We start from the raw sequence: 22776 nt of genomic DNA, 5'->3' as shown, positions 1-22776 counted from the left end.
AGGATTATCTGCTAATGGCAGATTATGAATTAAAAGATGTTGATTAGAAACAATGTTTCGATGAAATCATTTTCATTTTGATTTGGGTCTTTTGTTTTCAAAATCATGTTTCCGCTACTTTACAATTTTGTTTTTTTTTTCTTCAAAGAACTCAAAAATAACCACATTGCATATGTTTCGGATGCTCAGATCTTTGATACGGCGCTATTCAAATTCCGTTTGCCAATGAGATTACATAGTTTTCTTTATTTTCGTACATTTTACCGAATCGAGTGCTGTGGTATCCAATACAGAGAAGGGTTGGGTTTATGTAATGAGTATATCTGTTATGCGCCTTTCCTGTCCATGGAAAGGTATCGAAATTAGCATTGCTCTAACGTAGAGATGTGGCTGAGTTAGCCATGGGCCATATAGATGAATTCTTCACTTTTTGGTTTTAGTTTGTATCACTCACCAACGGATAAGTAACATTAGGCTATTCTAACTGTCCTCTCATTAATAAAAGATCAAAGAATGATCTTCCCCCCCAACTCAGTTCTCATTGCTACTCAGTCAGTGTACGATCGGTCCAGTTGAAAACCACATTCTAATCGCTTCCTTCTGCTATTGTTTTGCTGTACTACCCATTCTGCTGGCTTCTTCATTGTTTTGTCTCAAAATTGTTATACAAGAATATATGTATATACGACGGGCACGATGATAATGTGGGGTTAGTATCTTTTTTTGGTGTATATATGTATATTGTTGCCTTTATTACGAATGCGTAGATCGTGTATAATTCATGGTTTGTGGGTACGTGTATTAAGCTTTCTTACGGTTTAATATAATCCTAAACATTCAGACGATATACTTGGTTAAGAGATTGATTGAATGAATTGTATCTGTTTAACGTTTCTACACGCAAAGCTATGACTTTTCGGTACTTTACACATAAGTATAAGCAAAATATACGCATTTTTTTAATATCGACAAATCATTGGAAAATTTGCATACGCGTACGTATGCTGATCGTGAGTAATTAGATGTACAGAACTTTACAACGTATTATACGGCGAATTCCAATCACATTTAAAATTTATATTGTTTGTAACAACATATCGCATTCGTCCTTTTTTGACTAGAAAATTAGATAAAAATATATCTATAAAACTTATAGAAACAAAATTAGTAAATCATAATATGTTTAAATAATATCTCATTAGTTTACATTGCGATTCTTTGTGTTTTTTCCTGCGTGATGGGTTAGTGGTATGATGTTCATATATTACTTACAAACGATTGCAATTGTAACTTATCGTGCAGGATCATTTTCTATCACACTATCACATAAAATATGAAGCCATGAATGTTTAGTGTATAGCGCATATTGTCGGTAACAACTATTTTCCTTACGAATGTTTAATGTAATGTTTTTTTTTGTAAATTTCGAATTTTTCCAACATGTCAAGCATTTGATAGAAAGAAGGCATTCAAATTCAAAAATTGATTATCATTCGTGTTGCGCATATTACAATTATTTCAACTTAAAACTCGTCCACTTTTTTGATAACACGAGTGTAATTAATTTTTCTGTGGGTTACGAACAGTTTTATCTGGTAATGCACGTCATGTCATTTCTTAAACATTAACCCTTATGATATTTCTATCATAGCGCGCGCTTCTTTTTGTCTAGACCGTATTTGAAGAACGAGAAATCAATCACATTTTGAGTATATTTTTGTTTAGGATATTTGCTAGTATCCATATTATCGCCATCCTTCCCTTCACTTTGCAACCCGTACCGGCACACATAGAAGCGAAAAGCGGTAAGCTCAAGAAAAAAAGCATTAGGCAACGCTTAGCTATTTCAGTAGATAAGTAATGCCAGCCCGCCCAAGATTTGTTTGTATAGGCAAAAGGGAAAGGACAATCTTGAGAAAGAGGGTACACTGTATTATGTAGAATAAATATGACTAAATATGGATCTTTATTTCTATCGCGAAAGACACTTTGATATTTACGTTAAAGAGCTTTCCATGCGTCATTTGTTTACGGAGTGTTATTCACATCAAATATCTCTTCAAATTAGGTACCATCCGCCATAACACATGATTCTTTGGTAATGATTATGATAATCCTTCTAGTGTCAGGTGGAAACATTCGAGCATGTTTGTCAATTTTATCGAAAAAGCATATTGTGAGTAAATTTAAGAAAAACTTTTCTATTGTTTTTTTTTCAAAAAACAAAAAACGCCTAGGCTTATTGTAGTCTTTAATGGAAGCAATGAATATATATGCTCGCTTGAATGTGATGTACGTCCGGCATACATATAGATGTTAACGTTTTGCAATCTAAATATCATCAAAATATGGAATAGCTTGCACGACAAGTTGCTGCAAAGTGCGGGCCTTTACTATTGCCTTAGCAGATAATCAAAATAAAACATTTTCAATTTAATTTATAACTTCCCACCCTTTGAGATAAAACTAGTAATACTTTTACGTTATTGCACTTTTGCGCGTTCTTTTTCGCCATCCCTTCACCTTGCACATTCAGGGCAATCAGCTTTTTGGTGGAAATGAAATTTAACATTGTTCACAAACGAAACAAGTGTAAAACTATGTTACTCGCCTGAATTATTTGCATTGCCTTGTGCCAGGCGTTATTGGTATGCATTGCTACACTCGACCTTCCGTCGAGTTTATTACGGATAACCCAACGCAGCAGACAGCAACGGCTCCCAGGAACGGTTAATTTCTAGAAACAGCTTGGAGCAATGATCGTATACCGCATCGTCGCTGCTAATGATGGAAGCCGGAAACGCTTCGTTCTGGAAGGAGAAATTGTAAAACCATTAAAACCAACTATACCAATAAACTACAAGGCCATTATTCGCCACACTAAGGTACCTTTTTGGTGTGCCAGATCGATTCAAGCATGGACAGGAAACGTTCTTGTTCGGCACTGGTTGAAAAGAAAACTACCAAATCATCCGAATTTTCCCGCACCTCTTGACACTCGAACTCCTGTAAAAAAAAGCAATTATATTTCTTTAGTGTTAGTGTTTGTAAACGTTTGTTCAGCCATCTAGTCTCACACACCAGAATGCACCACCAATTGGATGAAACTGCCGGTATTTTAACGGCAGACATTTCATCGATACTAGCGCACGTGAGCACTTCTACACCGGAATTTTTCCCATAGAAACTACTCATATTAGTGTAGCTCTTTTCTTCCGCACTGCCGGCAAAGAAGTCTGCCAAAGAAGGTGGCCCACTGACCAAAGCACCCGGTCGAGGCAAGCTTCTTGCAGGAGATCCATTTAGCAGCTGCTGTTGTTGCTGCATTGTGCTTCCTCTAGTCGGAGTGCTGGTGCTTGAAGCATTCGAACGTCGATCTGCATTAATTACCTGCCCTAACATATTTGAACGAGTTGGCGTGCTGCAGTTCGATCGAACGGAGCTTATCTACAAACAAACAGAATAAAATAATTACGCGTCCTGCATTTGCCTCGAATTACGCTCGTCCGAGGCAACTGTACTAACCTCGCTATAGTTATCCTGTCCTCCATTATTGCTAGAAACGTTACTTATCTTCCGACGGGTTGCATTCGGATTAATGTTTTCCTTAGAAGGTGATGACAGATTGAGCTGAAGCTGCATCGATGCATTCAACGCCAATGACGAATTGCTTATCTCACCTACCGTGCTATAGGTCGTGTTGCGCCGTAAGGGTGCGCTGAAGTCTTCTCGGAGCGTTAGCAGATGGTTTGATGTCATGATCAACGTACATCCGAGTGTACGGCGGCGTTCCTGCATTTCAAACAACTAAATACGAATAAGCCGGGGAAAGAATATAAAAAATAGCATTAGAGGTGGATCATAATAACCATAACCTATTTTAAGATAACTTTATGCAATAATAGTTTGATTACCACATTTGTTCCTATTATTTCTTTAACTTAATTTGTGACTTTGATCCTGGATAAAGTTTTTTTCTGAATAAAGGAAAAAGTACATTTTTCTATTTTCTCCAAATTCTGTAAAATGATCGTTATAAACTATACTTCTGGATAGGTCTGGAAGTCACTATTTTCTATCAGCATTTTAAGAGAGATTTTTAATGAGATTTAACATGATAACATGATTAAATGCTTTCAGCTAATAATTAATAATTGATAACAAATTGTTGCAAACCTTTGGTGCTACTGGTAACGTGTCACTCACCCCGCTCGCCGCTTGCACCAGTGCTTGTAGCCAATCGGACGCCACATACTCGTCCGGTGCGGCCAACTGAAGCGCTCCAGTGCGAAGCAGCAATTCGAAGCAATAGGGTCGACCGGAATTTACCGAACGGCGTGCACCTTGACATTCGGCTAGAGCGACAGCCCACGTTGGCAGCTTCTGCGAGGCATCACCAAATAAGTAAAGCACTCCAGCTCTGTAGACAAAAGAAATGTGCATTTAGAAACGTATTCAAGGTATGAAATATGATGCTTGAAGATGCACTTGGATTTGTTGTTCCTATTTATCGTAAAAGTAACTTTACTTACTTTAGCAAAAAATATCCCGCCGACCAGTTATCTACAAAGCCTGCGTGGGACATTCTACGATGCATCAACGGACCCTTGATGTGGGGACCAAGCGGTGCCTCCTCGCTGCCCAGCGTTCCAGCCGGTACATTTACGACCGCATAATATTTCCACGAATCTTCCCGGCTGACGCTCGAATGGTCCCGCACGAATGCCTGCAGCGGTGCCAAATGGTCAAGAGTAAGTTGACCAACGGCAGGCAACACAGAACCACCACGTCGCGCACACAATTCCAAGCTCGACACTAGACCCTCCGCTGGATATGGCCCTCCTGCCAGCAGGACCTGCTGCATATCACGGGCCGAGTTGCTCAACAGCACCGTGTTTCCATACGGACCGACCAGTATTACGTCCAGCTCTGCGTACGGTAGCACAAACTTATTGCACAGCCGGTTTCGCACTTGATCCGTTACGTAAAGTGTACGATCAGTAAGAAATACCAACACAGGGGTCATGTAACCCTCCCGGCTATATCCATTGAACAGCTTAAACACCTTCATCAGCACCTCGCTGTCGTTCCGGTAGATGGACAGCCGCGGACCGGTAGAGAAAAGTTCCACCGGTAACTCTCCGACTCCGATACCACCACCGTCAAACTTTACACCTCCGAGCGCAAACGGACTTACGCCTTCTGCGGCCGACTGTGCATACGTGTCGTTCAGCTGGATACGATCAAGTTGACAGGCGGATGAGGATAGTTCAATTTCCATTGCTATTTCCGCGTTCAGATCCTCGACCAGCTCTCTATTGATAGGCCGCACCGGTCCACGTGGGCACAAATTTTCGAACAACTTACGCTCGCCGTTGAGCTTCGACTGGAAGAAGGGATTCTGCTTAATCGTCGCCTCAAGGATTTTCTTCTGCGTAACATTACGAAGGAAACGATTGATGAGAGAACTTTTCGAAGCGGTCGATGCGGAACTCGCTGTGGAGGACGTCATCGGATTGTGACGAGGTCGTTGGTATGATGCCCTGTTTGTTGGGCGCGTGAAATCATCCGATTGGGGAGTCACGGGTGTTAGAACGGCTGAGCTCGAAGCTCCCGAAGTGGAGGGGTAATCCAGGATCACGATGTCATCTTCGACGATTGATTTTTTGTCAACTTGTTGGTGGCGCTGTTCTACAGACTCGATCAACGATTCTGTGGCGGTATTGGTGGTGGTTACCGTTAGAATGTCCTCAAATTCTTCTGCCAACTGTTGATTGATTTGGCTCAGGTTGCGACCTGTTAATCCTAGAGGTGGCGCAGCTCCGAGATTGAACAGATCTGGGCTCATACGTGATGGACGCGCAGTTGTTTCCATGCGCGTCGTTGTAAGGGATCTATTTTTCAGTGGTGATGATAGGTGACGGTTGGATTTGAAAACTCCTCCACTGCTATGCGGAGAATTCATACCTGCTAACTTGCCAGAAGAGCCACAAATTTGATCGGAATGATCGCTGCTACAAGAAGAGATCGTGCTACTTTCCATAATCGCCTTTTCCGAATACTTTGGTGATGGCGGTGATGGAAGAATAGAGCTTGCCGATTCTTTTCTATATCCCTGTGCGACTTCATCATTCTTCTGTTCCCCTTCACCGTCCCCACCGAGACGGGTAGCAGGATTCGGGGTGGACGCTTGCGAACTAATTACATTGATCTTTTGAAATATGGTTGATAGTTTCTTTTTTATCTGCGTCTTTCCAATAAACGATCCACCGGTCGTTTCACCGACTGGTAGCTCCTTTTCTTCCTCCTGTGGCGACTTGTCCTGCCCGTCCTCAAAACAGTATGATACACCGGTATGTTCGTACACCGTGCTCTCTCCGTTGATAATAAATTTGTTGCGATAAGCTCCGGTAGCACTTCCAGCCATGGTAGGCATCCCATTCACCAGTAGCTGCTGTGGCTGGTTTGGATCAGGGGTGGAAGAAACTGTAACTTCATCAGATTCTTCCTTTTCCTTGCCTGTATCAGTAGTTTCATCAGTTCCAGGCATTTCATCTTCCACGCTGTTTTTTCGGCTAGGTGCATACAGATCTTCATCATTCTTTCGGCGCAGCTGCTCGTCTACGTTGTGCACGTATTTTTTCTGATGTCCAACATTCGTACGACCACCACTCCGGCTGTTAAAGCCACCATCTAGACTCTTTGATAGGAATGATTTCGGTTTCTGCACTAACGTAAAGTCGTCTACGAGTGTTGCATCATCGTGTGCCTCAGGAATGCATTCACGCACCGAGGACAAATCTTCTGATCCTTCCGGTACGCCGCGTTCCGGTAGAGCAATCCCAAAGATGTCCTTCAGTGAGCCGAAGATCATGCGACTGTTGTCGATCACCGATAGGCGCTGATGCACGTTGAACTTCTTCACCTTTCGGCTCAGATCATACTCCGGTACAACAACGTTCGTGAAGATGCTGTTACGTTTTGTCTTTTTAAGGCAGCTGCTTTTCGGTTTCTTCTCTTTGCTCCATACCGACTTTACAAACTGTTCCCCACCACCGTCCGTACCAGTTACATTACCATTAAATTCGTCCAAATGTTCGATACTTGGTTCACTGTAATAACAGTTGTCTGAGATGACGTTATTATTGTTGTTGTGCTTACCGCGACGGCCAGCAGCCACATTCGAGCCGATACACTCGCAGCTGTTCGATTTTGCTTGACGATAGTTTGTTGTGTGCACGTTGCCACCTTCACCGGAGTCAAGACTTGAGTTGGAATCAGAGCAACTGCACTTGTACAGCGGTTTTCCTCCCAGCTCGGAAGTTTTTGCGCTCCGTTCTGGTGGCCCGTACTCAAAGACGCCCGAGTTATCATATTTAACGTAATTCCGCTCGTCTTCTACGTTTTCAAACACATCCGTCTTACCATAATCGAGCACATCGGAACAGGCATTCCGATACACGTACTGTCTGCCTTCTTGAGCTTCCTCGTCCCCGTAGTCAAGACCACCGGCATCATCTTCCGAACACCAGGAGTATCGACCTTTCGTTACGGTCTTTTTTCCCATTCCACCCGTCTTGTACGTAATAAACCCGTGCTCGATATGAATGTTGTCCGTTTTGGTGTTTTTCAGAATATCCTCGTGGAAGGACACGCGTTTCTTCGGTGTCTTACTGATCGGTGCTTTCTTAATGCGTCTTCGATAGACGATATTCTCGCTGTCGAACGTCGAACATGTGCTGGATATTAGTTCATCCGGTACCTGACTAGTGGTCATACCCAGATCGATTTCGATTCCTTCGCCAATTTCTTGATCTGCTGCCAGCTTCGCTTCGCTCGCCTCGTCCATGTCCGCATTAACAACGCCAGCACATTCGTCCTCTTCTGCGGCTTCTACCTCCATCTCCGCTTCAGAACGGTTGTGATAGGTAAAGTTGTTATTATTATTTTTACCTTCTTCACCATACGAAGAGACCCCAGAAGAGGGCAGTGGTGGTGGCGGTCCGCCATCAAACTCGAACCCTCCGGCACTCGAAATCATCGATTCATTTAAACCACTTGATTCCGAATCCAACAGCTGTACACCAGAATCGCTCGGAGTTGTATCATCGAGAATGCTGGCCACGCTTGAGCTCATCTTTGGTGTTACGAAATCTCGCGGTGTATCATTGATCACATCAGCTGCCAGTTTGCCCTTCCCATCCAATCCGCAAACCATACCGCCATTGCTGTTGTTGTTATTGTTATTGTTGTTTGTGTTGTGCAAAAACTCCTGACCATCGGCTATCTGCATCATTGCCACATCCATTATGGTGGTGTTTGCTAATTTTTAACTTTCGTTCAGTGAAATATGTTTTTTTGGTTTTCTTCTGACCAATGCACCAAGAACTAACGTTAAAGCAAAGATACTTTTGCTGTGCTGTACGCAGGAAATGTAAAAATCGATCGATTCGCACCACGGCAGAAGGATGGCACCGCGGAACACTTCGTCGTTGTAGTATTACATGCTGCGCTGCAGCTGACGACCTTTCGCGTAGGCCCACCGAACAAAACACTCTTTGTGATGTGCAATTCTTTCGACCACTATTTTCTCAGTCGGATGCATTACGCGTGCCAGAACCACACACTTCGCAACGTTGGTTGCGTTTTCTGCACCATCTTGATATATTTTAAACTGACTCAAAATACTATGTACCGCTAGGTACCGTTTTTCCTTCAGAAGGAAAATCTTCACACAAAACTAGGGAAAATCGATGCGTATTTCACCAACATTTTTTGTCCGAAGAAAAAAAGTCAAAAGTGGTTTGACGTTTCTTTGACATTCTTGCATAAATCTCGGCGTTTCCGACAAAGCATTTAAAATATTCGTTGTACAATTTTTTATTACCATCATACATACCGAAACTTGAACATGCAATTATTTGTTCGATTCCTAGTTATTTGCAAAGTTTTTTCTTAACCTATAATGTATTGTAAGATACTAAAGTTGTGATACAAATTTATATCATGTTTTCATTGAATACCAAAACAAAACTCTCTCACACGCACACATTTAAACACCTTTTGACAGTTACATGACTAGCTGTTGTGTTGGTAAACATTTCTTTGCGTACTTCCCTTGCGTTGCACAGAAAAGGCGCAAACTGTAGGTTGTAAGATGTCGCTAAAAATACATAAATGTTTCTCCCAACGTGATAAGCTTAAGATAATAAATGCCTACGAAGCCGGAAGATCACGAAGTGAAATAATGCACGAGTATGGTTTGCCACTTTCTAGCTACTACAACATCATAAGCAACAAAGCCACCGTTAAACAGCAGTGTTTGCAAGGCAAGGGCAACGTTCGAAGAAATCGCAGGGCCGACTTTCCCAATGTTGAACGGTGTCTGCTACACTGGATCAACCAAAAGATGGGCCATGGTAATCTGTTAAAAGGGCCAACAGTGAAGGCGAAGGCGAAACTATTCTCGGTCAAACTCGGAATCGACGACTTTTCCGCCAGCAATGGATGGTTGGATGGGTTTAAAAAACGTCACAGGCTAATTTTCAGCCGAGCGCGATATGGGAAGGACCGAATAGCAACTACAAATGATTGCAGACATGATACTGCATGGGCGGATTGTTTTACGAGTTTGCTGGACGAATTTGAAGCAAACGATATTTATAGCATCGCGGTGACAGGCTTATTTTATAAATGTATGCCCGAACAAATATTTAAATACAAGTTAAAAGATTGTCGTGATGGTGAAGATGCACATGAGCGTTTAACGGTGCTACTGTGCGCCAACCTTACTGGAACGGACAAATTACCTATTCTAATTATTGGTCAATCAAGTCGGTCCGAATGTTTCGTAGGTAAGTGATAATTTCTGTCAATTCCTTCCTACACAATTTAACCCAGTTATTCAATTTAAATTTCAGGCACGAAACATCAGTCCGTCAATTACGAGTGCAACTCCAATGCATGGATTACAAGAACGATATTTGTCTCATGGTTAACACAAGTAAACGAAACAATGAGCACAAATAAAAAACAAATCGTGTTGCTCTTGAATCACTCAATCATCCATTCAATGTTACCAAATTTGCCGAACGTTAAAATAGTACTTCAGCCTTCGAAATCCTCAACCTATGTTGTACAACCACTGCACAAAAAATTAATAGAAAACTTTAAAATGAATTTTCGTGCGGATGTAGTCACATATCTGTTAGAGTGTCAGAAAACCCAAACCAAACCGGATACAAATTTGTCACATGCCTTTCCAGCTGCCGCTCGAGCATGGGACAATATAAGCAGCGATACTATAGTGAATTGTTTTATGCAAGCGGGATGTTGGCCATACGCTTTGTGCGATAGTTTATCACAACATGAAGAGAAAGGTGATCCCATTTGGCCAAACGAGTCAGATTGGGAAGAGCTTGTCCTACACGAACCGAAACCAAGCTTCCAAGATTACGTACGAGTAGATGAGAATGTTGCCGTTACTGGTATGTTGACTGACGACGATATCGTGGAGATGGTTATTAATCAATGCCAAAAGCATGATGAGAAAGAAGAAGGTAATGTTACGTTGAACACGAAACAGTTTCTGGCCGCAAGAAAGGAAATCCTTAGAAAAAACGGACGACGGATAAAAACCCCTATTTCTGATATAAAAAATCAACAACTGAAAGCAAACAAATGTAACGACACAGTTATTGAACAACGACAAACTTTAGTTCAAAAACTGGAAGCTTTAAATGCCTTAGAAACGTTACAGAAATTCTTCGAACAGCATATTGACCGGAATGCAACTACGTTTGATATACTGAACGAGCTGAAGGCGCATGTTAAAAATATATAATTTGTTACGAAATAAATAGCATTGGAATCGAAAAAGAATGGATAACCAACATACCGTTTCTTTGTTCACTGTAAGAAAGCGCACATGGTACTCAATGGCCAAACAAATTATCAGCCTAATCATTACAACTGTAATGCACTGCAAAACTAACGACCCTTGGAAATCTTTCTTTGGAATAAGAGGTCACTAGTCATAAAATTCACTAGATAAATTCATCGATGCATTTTATTTTATTTCAAAAATCAAATTTCGACTTGATGGCTATCAATCAATGTTCTGTGTTTGTTCTAGCTTCATTTCTGTATGTCTTTGTTTGTTTGTGTTTTTGCTCATTGATGGTTAGTTGGTTTGTATCAAGTTGCTACCTTATGCATTAATCGATAAAATTCATTTCTGTTTAGATCCTAGATCCATACATAGCCTAAGTTCTGCTGACAGACACAGTCTACTTAAATGTGAAGGGTGTACGATATTGGATGTTAAGTTTGCTGCCTCCAGTTAATCTTTCGCTGGGCAAGTTCCTTAGCAACACTAGCACACATTATAAACTCTCATCATCCTATCTAATAGGGCTCCGAAATGCCACCAACATTTCGTATTATCTTCTCTACTCGCCATTCACCGCTAGTCTCGTGCAACAGTGGTGTTAGGGGGAAGTAATGTTCCTTCGCAATGCTATTTCAAATTGATTATTTACTGTTTTTACTCACTACCCATCCTATCCTAGTACATCCGGTCTGGTAAAACAACCGGTGCTATATTACTAATGCTTCCGACGAGGAATATATGTTCAAGTAGTTGTCTAAAATGTCTAAATATGACGGATGAGGAACTAATATGCAGGCATGCAAAATTGAGTAAACTTACAACGCTTTGTCATTAGTGGAAAGATAAAAACAATGACACAGGATGGGAATAATGAATAATCAATAAATAAATACCAATTTTATACGCTACTTTTCGAACCATCTGTCCTAACTCTACCGTCCAGCTGAATCACTTTCAGCTGAGTCCACTTTCCAACTAAAGTTATGTAATTTCTTAACAATAAACATTTGCAGATAAACGCTAGTGTAGATGAAGGGCAATCTTACAGAAATTACACAGACGCAGTTCTTCTAGCTCAACATATCCGTCAATCCCAATTTTGAATCATCGCCTCAAAGAAGCGTTTTTGCCCGGGCCTAAAACTTTTGGTCAATAAAAACAAAAGAATTATACTGAATTTTCGATTAATCCATTCATCAGAGACGTTTTTATATTTAGAATATAATTTTCGTTTAGCTTGTTTTTTTTATAATTAACTATTGCATTTATGTTTCCACCCAATGTCGATCTTTTAGCAAGTAAAATAATCGTTTGTCGAGATTCCATACCAGCGATTGCATATTATCTGAATGAACTTTTAAAGTGGTGTGTTGAATGTGTGAATATGTTTAACACAAAGGGGCAATTTGAAATGAAACGGCTATTCCTAACCAAAAAAAAAACCTTCATTTCCTGATTCTACATCTTTTCCTTTTTTCCTCTTTTGTAACATGATGAATTGGATGGAAAAAACACTTTTAAACCTACTGACTAACAACACGTTGAAAACGGGATAATTCGTTAATATTTCTAATCATGTTCGCCATACATTTTTCGTCCTACCCTTCTTTGCATCACCACGTTACTGAGCCTGAGTAATTGTTTTTCTTTCTGCTGAACATCTTTTCTACGTTCGAATTACTGCCACTTTCCTGCATGACCAATATTTTGTGGTAAGTTAGTTAACATGGATTTCATGATTTTGTTTTCGAATACTTTTACGTTGCTCTTATAGGTGCGTGCATTTGAGCTGGATTTGTCTTTCCAACATGAACCTCGTAGTAGTGTTTAATGACGTACGTTCGAAGAATCTTGAACACGTCTAGCCCGTTCATCGAGAAGGCGTTTGCATACACAGCTTGCTTAAGACCATCACAGATTTTTCCCCTTTTTGTCTTTAGAAAACCCTGTTTTCATTTAATTATTGTGTATTATTGATGTAAGATAATTTTCATTATAAACTTACATTTGTATTAGAAAAACGTAAGTAAATTTGATGTTGTTAAAAAACGGAACAAACCAGTATGGTCTTAAGCAAACTGGATGAAGTCTAGTGACCAATAGTTCTTTCCTTGTGGAAAATGTTATTGATGTGTCAATATTAAATGGTAAACGATAGTATGAAGTCACAGTAGTGAAAGATAAATGTAAAACATGCGTAATGCGTAAGAGTACCATGTTGTTGGATAAATACAATATGGAGCAATACTATACTACCAACAACCTACCCATAATTGGAGCTCGACACAATCCCGACGGACAGATTTCTTGAACATACGTTAAGTGTTACACTCTACGGAATTTCTGCCACATCCTCTTGAGGGTATTTAGTAAAATAGTTACAATTACACTTTCCTCTCTACGCTTTCTTACTTGGATGGTTCCATTTTCATCGGAGCGGCATTAGTTGAAGCAGTTGTATTCGGAACAGAAGCTACCGATTCTTCTTTTTTTACCATTTTGCTACCATCAGCTGTCGAAAAAAGCAAGAATACTGTGCTTAAAGTACACAACACGATGGCGGTGCAGCACACATGACTTACCTTCACTGTCGTTGCCTTCTGTGCCGGAGCGTCGGCGTTTACGATTGAAACGCCAGTTGCGGCTGCCGGCAAACTTTGGTGGTGGCAGCGGTAAGATACCAAGCACTTTGTAAATCTGCCGGAAGGCAATCCATCGCATGAATGTCTGAGCCGAATTGGTGATATCCTCGCGTTGCTGCTTGCTCAGACCGGCCAGCGTGTCTTCCGGTTCTTTTTCACACGGATCCAGCAAACCTGGACCGTTGAGAAGGATAGAGGAAGACATCGCTTCCATAACGCGCCGTAAACATTCGCCCGGCGTTAGAATTTCGCCTGCGGAGGAGATGATCTTTTCAAGCAGCAACTCCATTGCCTAAATGGTGCACACAGGGTAAAGGAAAAGTTTAATTGCTAATCTGCTACTGGCGCCATATAGTTCAGGTTTTGAACTTACCCATTGACTTATGTTACTCCAGACGGGTATCCGTTGGCACAGGTCGCGCATAATGCGCATAATCATCACACAAGATTGCAATCCCGTTGCTCTAGCCTGCGCCCCACAACAATCGCCAGCAATGCACAACGTTATTGAACGATTGTGAGGAAGAAAAAGAAAACCTTAATTTTAGTAAATGTTTCTTGGGACACGTCTTCAACGCAGCAAACTTTTCGCCTGAGGCTCAACATTTCTTTGGTTTGAAACGCAAACACGTATCGGCACGATCTGCACCTCCCCAAAAATGTACACCACAGGGAGCGAATGAAAATTCAAACTAAAGGATTACTTTACATAAACATTTACACGTACATGGCATTTCAGTGGCACAATTTCGAGGTGAAGGTAAATGATATGCTAACGACTTACTTAGACTATTAAAAATTCATTTAATCTCTGCTTCCGTTAGAGCGAAAATGACCGATTTTATAACATAAAACGATTAAATATCTCCACATAACAAAAAACCTAGGAAACTACGCGAAACGTGATAACAATTCTACCACAAACACTGTTCAATGTTTCAGAAATATTACATGCTGATTTTTTCCATATGCTTGATAGAATTTGGTATGAATTGGGCGATCACTGGTACATTAGAATGTAAACAATTAAATTATAACTCAATGCAAAGTATCCATCTCATACATTTCTTTGATATCTATATCTGTTTTAGTAAAGAAAGCTCCATTCATCCAAATAATATCAAACTAAAATGGATATAATTACCACATATTGCTTACAAACGTTTCTGTTCCTGTATTTTCTGTTGTTCTGTTCTTAGTTCGGTTGAGTTTCCATTTTCTTGGAAATTTACTGTTACTAGCGATCCCTACTCATTCTGTTCAATTCTAATTTTGATACTATTAATGAGTGAACAAATGGTACGTAAACATTTCCATTTTCTTCAGCACTGAAAGAAACTATAATAAAATAATATTTAACAAAAACTATTCGAAACTGCATCTCTCCTACGCTCTTCGGTATTACAACACGTGAAAAACTGCGAAATGGTCACTAAGTAATGCTACATTATAATGTGTTTGCAATTTTAAATAAAACAAAAACCATTCGCTGAACCGCCACACGAAAGTGGGTACGCGGGCAGCCCACCTGTTACTGTGTGTACTGCCCGCCTTTCCCTTTCGCCGTTCAAATATTCTTAAAAGTTATAAAACAAAACATTAATTCCAAAACTAAATATGTAGTAAGTAGAGTAGTATGCTTTGATGTAAAAAGTTATTAAGAAAAAAGATAAGGAAGAATTTGGAGAAAAAAATACACAAACCTGGAACCATTTTGCATGACGCAGTGCAGCTAGCGCCTGCAGACAGGGCTCGCGTGGCAGCAGATCTTCGGTATTCTGAGCAGCCTGCTCCGCTGAAGGTGCATTAGCTTCATTTGCATTTTCATGTTTAGGTTGTTTGGTAACGACATTTTGTTGTATTGTTTTTTTATGATTGTACATGTATATTTGTAATATACATTTAAGTTCAATATTGCAACATGCCGAAGGCACCGGAACAGTATCGCGCGTTTGTCGTTTTTTTATATACATTTTTTTTTTGTTCGTTGATAGATTTTGGTTGATAAGTTTGTGTTATTTTTATTCCAGTTTTTGTTCGTGGTTTTGTCCCACCATTGGTTGAGGATTTGTATATTTTTGTTTGTTGGTTTTTGTTTTTGCGTTTTTTATATGTTCGACGACAAAACACGTTCGAGTGCAAAAGCAGATGTAGATGGCGCGGATGTTGAATGTTTTGCATTCGATTCGTTTTTTGTTTTCGTTTGCATTATGCATTACAATGCGCACGCAGAGGAGTAGCAGTAGTAGTAATAGTAGTAGGTAGGAGTAGTAGTAGTTACGTTTTCGTTTTAACATATAAAATGAAGAAAAGAGAAAAGAATTATTTTAGACAGGGTGTTTGACCATAATTTTTTTTTTGCTTCTTTAAAACATCTCACTAAGTACAGAATTGTCTCATGTTGTTTTCGAAGGATTAGCTCGCACGAGGAAAAGAAAGGATGAAATTCATCAGAGTTGTTTCTTCTACTACATCTCTCTCCATTAGGCATAAAATCAGGATCAAGACAGCTCACAAACTATGCTGGTCTTGAGCGGTAAATTGCATGCCTCATTCGAGTACACTTGTAACACTTTTGGGCATCCTTTAAACTCGTTGCTTGGGTCGAAAGAACATAGTTGTTTAGTAGCTCAGAAAGGAGATACTGGAGCGATCATTTTAACAACACGTTAATGACGCTCTTTCCTTCCTTTCTGTGTGGTCCGAGAACATGCTCGGCCGATGGTCAAAAATCCTGTTTTACGAAGAAGTTTTGTGGTTGTACGTTTGGAGGATATTTCTTCTTCAACTTTTCTTTATTTTTGCTGTTCTTCTCTTCACCCCCGCGTGGTGATCACGTTTGTGTGTGTTTTTTGCACTATTGGGCCAAAGAGGATTGTGAATCTGACAGACGATGACGAACCAACACGAAGTATAACTGCAACATAGCACCTATTTGCAACAAAAGTCCATATTTAAACATCATTTATAGCTTTGTTAATGATCGATTGTAATTTATCGTTCATGGTTTTACAAATGAATCGGTCTTAACAGCAGCTTGCAGCAATATTACCGGGTCAATTTCTGTCACTGTCGGCCAGATTCTGAACTACTACTAAAACAAGTTACAGTCCTTATGCGACGGTTTTCTTAAATTATAGTTTCTAAAGCTTGCCCTTAGGAAATGCGTTCGACATTTGCAAGAATTGCCGAGAAGCATTAATTAAGATGAAATTCATATTAAGGAGAAATAATCCTTCGCAATAAATGCAGACGCGACTGAGCAATAAAGCGAAACATCAAATCTTGCCAAACAGTTGACGAACAAACTGGTAGACATAGGTATATTTTTTTCTAAATCAAATGTTAACCAAGATTGAAACGTTAGAACATTCCGAAACGTTGAATCGTAAGGTAACATTTGCTTCGCGCTTTGTCCCTTTCTAGCGATGAGAGAAATTACAAACAAATGTTATAAACCAAACATGTGCCACACTATCCTTGAAACTCAAGAACTACAGCAAAAAACTACTCTTTACATGTTTTGTGTTCAGCAACACTGGGAAGCTTAACAGTAGTTGAAATTAAAAGTAGTTTACAACAAATGAGTTTTAATAGATAGTGTGAATCGACACATGTGCATAATTGGTCCATTACCATGGACGGAGCTCAAACATTTACACTAAAAATATAAGGAACACATATTAATGATCACATCACATTTCAATACATTTTTACACTCTCGCTCTTACTTCGGCCGAGGATTTTTCTTTTGTCTACAAATTATTTGTAAGGGTTTGACAAAATTACTTGGTGAATAAAACGTATTTAATGAAAGTAATGAATGAATCCTAAAATTTTTTTAGAGAAATATAGTAAACAAAGAAGCAAGTAGATTCGATATCCGAATGCATATTTCCAGTTACACACACAAAAAAAAATATTTTAAACCGCCATTTGAAATTATTTCGTTCCAAAAAATAGTCGTTATTTCAAGAAAAATTTCATCATTAAAACAATATCAAAAAAGAACATAAACAATTTAGGGAAACCAGTCCTAGATATTTAAAATTCAAATAACTGGACTAATCTCATTCAAAAATCTTAATTATGTAAAATGCCACAAACATCGCGTTTCCAAAGGCTTCTTAAAATTTTGCTAGCATCTTCTGAAATACCTATATAACTTTTTTTAAAGACGGAACAAACTCAACTCGCCCATTGATCAAATGCTGAACATATTGTACGATCATATCAAAACACTAAAGAATACATAACCATGATTGCATGTGCGCAACATTTTTCGAAAATTTCTAAACCACAACAATAACATGTTAAATTCGGAATATCTGCTTTGAAAAAAAAAACCTGACCAGCACCGTTTTTTGGAAGCGATCCAAATATGCAAAAACCAACAATAACGCTAATAGGAGAAGAGGTATGATGGATATGGGGCCATTCATGTCACAAAGCAAAGGGAACGGCAGAAATGGTAGGTGGTAAAGGATAAAGGCAACAAACTTCGACCTTCCTTAAAAAAGATACAACAAATCAAACTTACCTTCACGCAGTAACGGAGATGTGAGAGATATTTTAACTGTAATCGTACCATCGGTAACGAGCACGGCCCCTTCTACGGGTGCCATCGTTACCGTATAGCGATGATCATCAGCAATTTTCTTCAGCTGTATAGGCAGCTCCGTTGCAACCCGTTTCAATAACGATGTTGTTGGTTTCTCGGCACACAGTACTACCAGCTGTACGCAGTTGTCACCGTGTAGCAACAAACCTACAGATCAATAAATGAAAAACGTCGAGCATGAATGATGTAACCAGAAAAATGTAGAAAAGAGATTGTCCTTTCTCTTTCTCATACGTATATACACAACATACATACCTTTAGCAAGCAAGCCCACCCGCATCACACCTTTCAGCAGACGGATCGTAGTTCCCTCGGTTTCTTTATGGAAGGAAATCATTTGATTAGCTTGGTTCGGCTTTCCACCATTACCAGCGGACGTCGAAGGTTGCTGCGATTGAATCTCCTGTTCCTTGGGTTGTTCGTTGGTTTGTTCATTTTGCGAATCGCTAGGTGTACCTGCAGGTGCTGAAGTCGACGCTACCGGCTGAACAGTAGCACCAGCTCCACCACCACCGGAGGTCATCACATCCGAAACGAGCTTCAGGGCACGCTCTGTGTGCGAAACTATACGCTGAATGGTTTGTAGTTCCTCTTCCTTCGGATAAATCTCAGCGTGACGCGCAACAACATGTCGATCGTCCGACGATTCCGGGCGCCGTCCGGGCAACATGCCAAAGAACGGATGCCGCCCAAATGTCCGCATACCGTGATCTTCTTCCATTTCCGCATCCGCCATACGACGGCGATTCCAGAACTCCTCCTGCATCGCCTGTCGATGGGCACGAGCTTCTGCAATTTTCTTTTGCTTCACGGTCGGCTTTATATCCACCACCAGGTCCGGCTGCACCTTTTTCTTGTACTGCAACCGGTGGCGCCGTCCTTTCATATGCATTTCCTTCGCGTTTGGGTCGTTGAACTTGCATTCGCATAGCTTACAGCTAAAACTAACCAACTTTCCGTCGTCATCCTTGATTTCTTCGATAAATTCGCTACCCACCGGTCGGACGGATTCTTCCGACGATTCCAAGCCGCTATTACTAACAGCCGCATTACCTCCTCCACTAGCCCCACCCGTATCTGATGTATCGCCGCTACCACCCTCCTTCTTTTCACCGTCCGCGTTTGGTGTCGGATCACAGGCGGGGATGGGCTTACCAAGCCTGGTGTGCAGATTTACTACCTTCTGATGCTTGGCACCACGTACGTGTGCAGCATACGCATCATTCCCGGTGCACGTTACACCGCACAGTTCGCAATGTAAACTATTCGGTGGCCGGGCAGATGCGGTACCGCCTGGTTCGGCCGCCTGCTTCAGCAACAACTCACGCTTCTTATGCTTCTGGCCTTCAAGATGTTCGCGATACGTTTGCGGTCCAGCACAGCTAATTTTGCATACATCACAGTAGTGTATCAGCAGCGGTTTCGGGGCCGGTTTACGAGCCTTATAAGGTGCGTTCCCATGTCCATGGCCATGCAAACCTTTAGGGCTTTTGTAATTTTGCCACGGTCCACCGGGCGGTACTGGTCCACTTGTAATAACAGCGGGTCCTCCGGGTCCCGGTGCCGCCGTCATTACACCGCTCGCCACAGCAGCAGCACCGGGTACATTCCCGGCTGCTTTCGTGTTTGGTGGTGGTGGTTGCTGCTGCTGCGCAACGTACATGGTGGCCGCACTATACAGTGCAGCGTCGTAGCTTGGGTAGGTGGTGGAGTTATTCGGTACCACCGAACCAGCAACGGTTGCTGATTTGGGCGTCGAATGCACCGTAGTAACCGTCTGTGAGTAGCCAGTCGTTTGTGCCGGCACGTACGCTTGAGCTTGCGGTGCAACCGACTGTTGTTGAGTGGTTTGATACTGCTGAGCTGCCTTTGCTGGCTGAAGGGTGGCCCGGGCGGGTTGCGGAGCATATGCAGTAGGCTGGGCCGGTTGAAAACCAGTGATCACCTTCGGCGTCGCGTCGTATGCAGTCGGTGCAGTATAGCCGGCCGTTGCACCCGCCGCCTGCTGGTAGTACGTTTTCGAGGTATCGTACGTCTGCGTCGTACGCCCGTACCCGTAATCGTATGTTGCTGCCGTTGCCGTGGCTACGATGGAAAAGGTTAAATCAGTACACATTGGCCCAGTGAATATAGTCGCCGTAGCCTACTTATACTTACTAGCGTATGTTCCCGGCGTTGCTGTGGTTTGGTACGCCTGGTCGTATCCTGCAGGACGAGCTGTTCCGTACGTACCTGCGGCCGGTGTCGGTGCCGGTGCTACTGCATATCCCGTCTGTGTCGTTGGATAACCCGTCCCAGTGGCCGTTGTGCTGAAAAAACGAAAAATCAAACGTAACCATCGTGGTAAACAATTTGTATGCGGGCACCACAAAAGAATCGACGTGAAAGATGAGTTGTCATCGTGCTATGACAAAGAGACCCACTTTGCTAATTCACGAGAGGACTGAGACGTTCGCACACGTCGAGAAGAACACACTATTGTTCGCAGCACTTGATAATAGAAACTGTCTGCGATTTCCGAACATACAGTGACAACCGAACCCGGCACCCGGATGTTATTTGAAACACACACCGAAGCAAAAACATAAAAAACTATTCTTTTCGTGAAAAGATTGACACTCTCTAGTGGAATGCAAAAAGCGCAACCAACTGCTACCGTGGTGTCCTGGAATGAGAACAAGGATACCGACACTAGCGCCCACTCCTTTTATGTATGCCATTCTTTCATCGCGATTGCCCAGCAACCCACACTGCGCTACTATGACTATACTACCTTTGAGGGTTTCGCGATTATCATCGATTTTCGCACACACAACACTTTCTCGCACCGGAAGTCCGTTCCTGTCTGAGACACACAGTGCTCACGGGTATCGCACCCGATATTTGCAGCACAGACAGACGACGATGCTCTTGTTCTCTGCTTCTTGTTCTCCTATATGTGAGCTCCGTGTGTGTGCGCTCGATGCACTGCCTCTTGTTTCCAATGCGTCTTCAGTACGTTTCACATGCACGCAGCACATCAAAATGTGCGACACCAACACCAGTCAACCCCAGCCGATCACAACACGCTACCAGACCGTGCTAATAGATTTGATTATTGGAAGGGTTTCCCTTCCAGAACGGCACGAACATTGCAACTCTTCTTTCCGACGATAGTTTTTAATTATGCAACAAAGCGTTTAAAATACACGCTTTGACAAATACACCAACCACGCACACACATGCTTAGCAGACCAAGAGACGGTCGCTAGGAAAAGCGAGTTTCATCACGTCAGTATTTCCGTAGTCCCACAAAATCCCCGAACATCACGTTCGTAGAAATAGTAGCAATTTAACAACAGGGCCTATTGATAAATCTATTTTCTCCTCTGCGTATCAACATACACAGCACGAATCAACTACACCTGTTTGCACATTAATCTCTAGTGTTTTCTGGAGAAAGGTAGCACACGAACATCACAGCAGGCCATACACACAGAGAGCAAAACACATTATTTGCAACTACTGTATGGAAGTACTTCACAATCACAGAAACATAAAATTGCTCTCATCCGGCTGATCTCCGCCAACTGTCTGGTTACTGCTATCCTCGCGACAGTGAAAATGCCGGCTCGTTTCATACTAGCACTGCAGGCCCCGTGTAACATGACGCGTGCCCGCACCGAATCGACAACCGGAAGATATTTGAAGATATGTTCCCTGTAACTATCGGAAGAAAAAACTTCACTTACCCATACTGTGTGGCTCCGTGCGGAAATCCGAAGTAGTTGTTGGTGGCCATACTTTCCGGATGACGGTGTGCTTATGGTGTGAAAACGAGATTGCTCCTTTTCTTCCCCTTCTTCGTAAGCGTCTTCTGATTCTTCGTCTTAGCTTGGGACAATTTTTCTCCCGTATCGAGAAAACGAGTCGGAGAATGGAAAATGGCAACCAAATCTTTCCTGAGGTATTGTTTCACCGGCTACTGATGTAATGTCGGTACCACCTATTTGGGGGAATCGGTTAAAGTTGGGCCATGTATTTCGCTTCTTTTCCGTAACTTAGTTCGATTTCACACGATATTCTACACTATTTATTTCACCCGTTTCCTTCTGTGCCGCACTGTGAGTATGATGTTGCGCAGCTGTGTGCGAGAGAGCTATTTTTGACAGATCTCTTTTTTATGGTATTCGAGCAGTCACATTTTCTCCCCACTGGTTACATTCAGTAGGCACATAAGCTACCCGAAAAAGAAATCGAACATTTGAACTCGATTTTTATATTCGTTGCACAAATTGTGATAAGAATTGAGATAACAAATTTCTCCGTTCACGGTTTCGTTCTTAATGTTATCTTTTCTTTTAATCTATGAACATACGTATTTTCATACATGCTTCATCATCTATTTAGTTCAATTGTTCTGATTTATAATATCGCAATCGTTTGTCGTTCCGCTTAAGCTAGCCAAGTGCCACGCGCTATTCTTCCCAGCACTGACCTAAGGACAAGGCCATTGCGATAGTTGTCGCCACCTTGAGCTATTGGCATCCTTACAAACTATTTTGTGTACAAGGAATGGTACAATTAAGGACAACATACATTTTGATCACTCGCAAGCGTAATCAATTGCGCACGATTAAAAT

General features: G+C 41.5%; 3 protein-coding genes across 4 annotated transcripts; 1 reads left to right on the top strand and 2 right to left on the bottom strand.

The window, feature by feature from the left end:
- Positions 1-218: 218 nt before the first annotated feature.
- Positions 219-8781, bottom strand: LOC125760877 (uncharacterized). Of its 2 annotated transcripts, none has more exons than XM_049421439.1 (6): positions 4533-8781; positions 4177-4420; positions 3526-3807; positions 3082-3447; positions 2890-3006; positions 219-2810 (listed from the first exon to the last, which is right to left on the bottom strand). In XM_049421439.1, exons 1-6 carry the CDS (start codon positions 8306-8308, stop codon positions 2685-2687), a joined length of 4911 nt encoding a protein of 1636 aa, XP_049277396.1. In that variant the 5' UTR covers positions 8309-8781; the 3' UTR covers positions 219-2684. The 2 variants fall into 2 exon arrangements, with proteins under 2 accessions (XP_049277396.1, XP_049277397.1); XM_049421440.1 differs by having other exon boundaries at positions 4207-4420.
- Positions 8782-9088: 307 nt separating this feature from the next.
- On the top strand, positions 9089-10876 carry LOC125760902 (tigger transposable element-derived protein 6-like). The gene is made up of 2 exons (XM_049421489.1): positions 9089-9854; positions 9921-10876. The coding sequence occupies exons 1-2, from the start codon at positions 9158-9160 to the stop codon at positions 10841-10843; spliced, it is 1620 nt and encodes a 539-aa protein (XP_049277446.1). The 5' UTR covers positions 9089-9157; the 3' UTR covers positions 10844-10876.
- A 165-nt stretch (positions 10877-11041) lies between these two features.
- Positions 11042-22728, bottom strand: LOC125760885 (zinc finger RNA-binding protein 2). Its single transcript, XM_049421460.1, has 8 exons — positions 21886-22728; positions 20312-20463; positions 18410-20239; positions 18074-18301; positions 15237-15343; positions 13907-14002; positions 13474-13825; positions 11042-13403 (listed from the first exon to the last, which is right to left on the bottom strand). Exons 1-8 carry the CDS (start codon positions 21933-21935, stop codon positions 13300-13302), a joined length of 2919 nt encoding a protein of 972 aa, XP_049277417.1. The 5' UTR covers positions 21936-22728; the 3' UTR covers positions 11042-13299.
- Positions 22729-22776: the final 48 nt, after the last annotated feature.

The sequence above is a fragment of the Anopheles funestus genome, chromosome 2RL, assembly GCF_943734845.2.
Source record: "Anopheles funestus chromosome 2RL, idAnoFuneDA-416_04, whole genome shotgun sequence".
Lineage (NCBI taxonomy): Eukaryota > Metazoa > Arthropoda > Insecta > Diptera > Culicidae > Anopheles > Anopheles funestus.
Note: the sequence above shows the minus strand (reverse complement) of the source record. Positions and strands in the feature narration are given on the sequence as shown.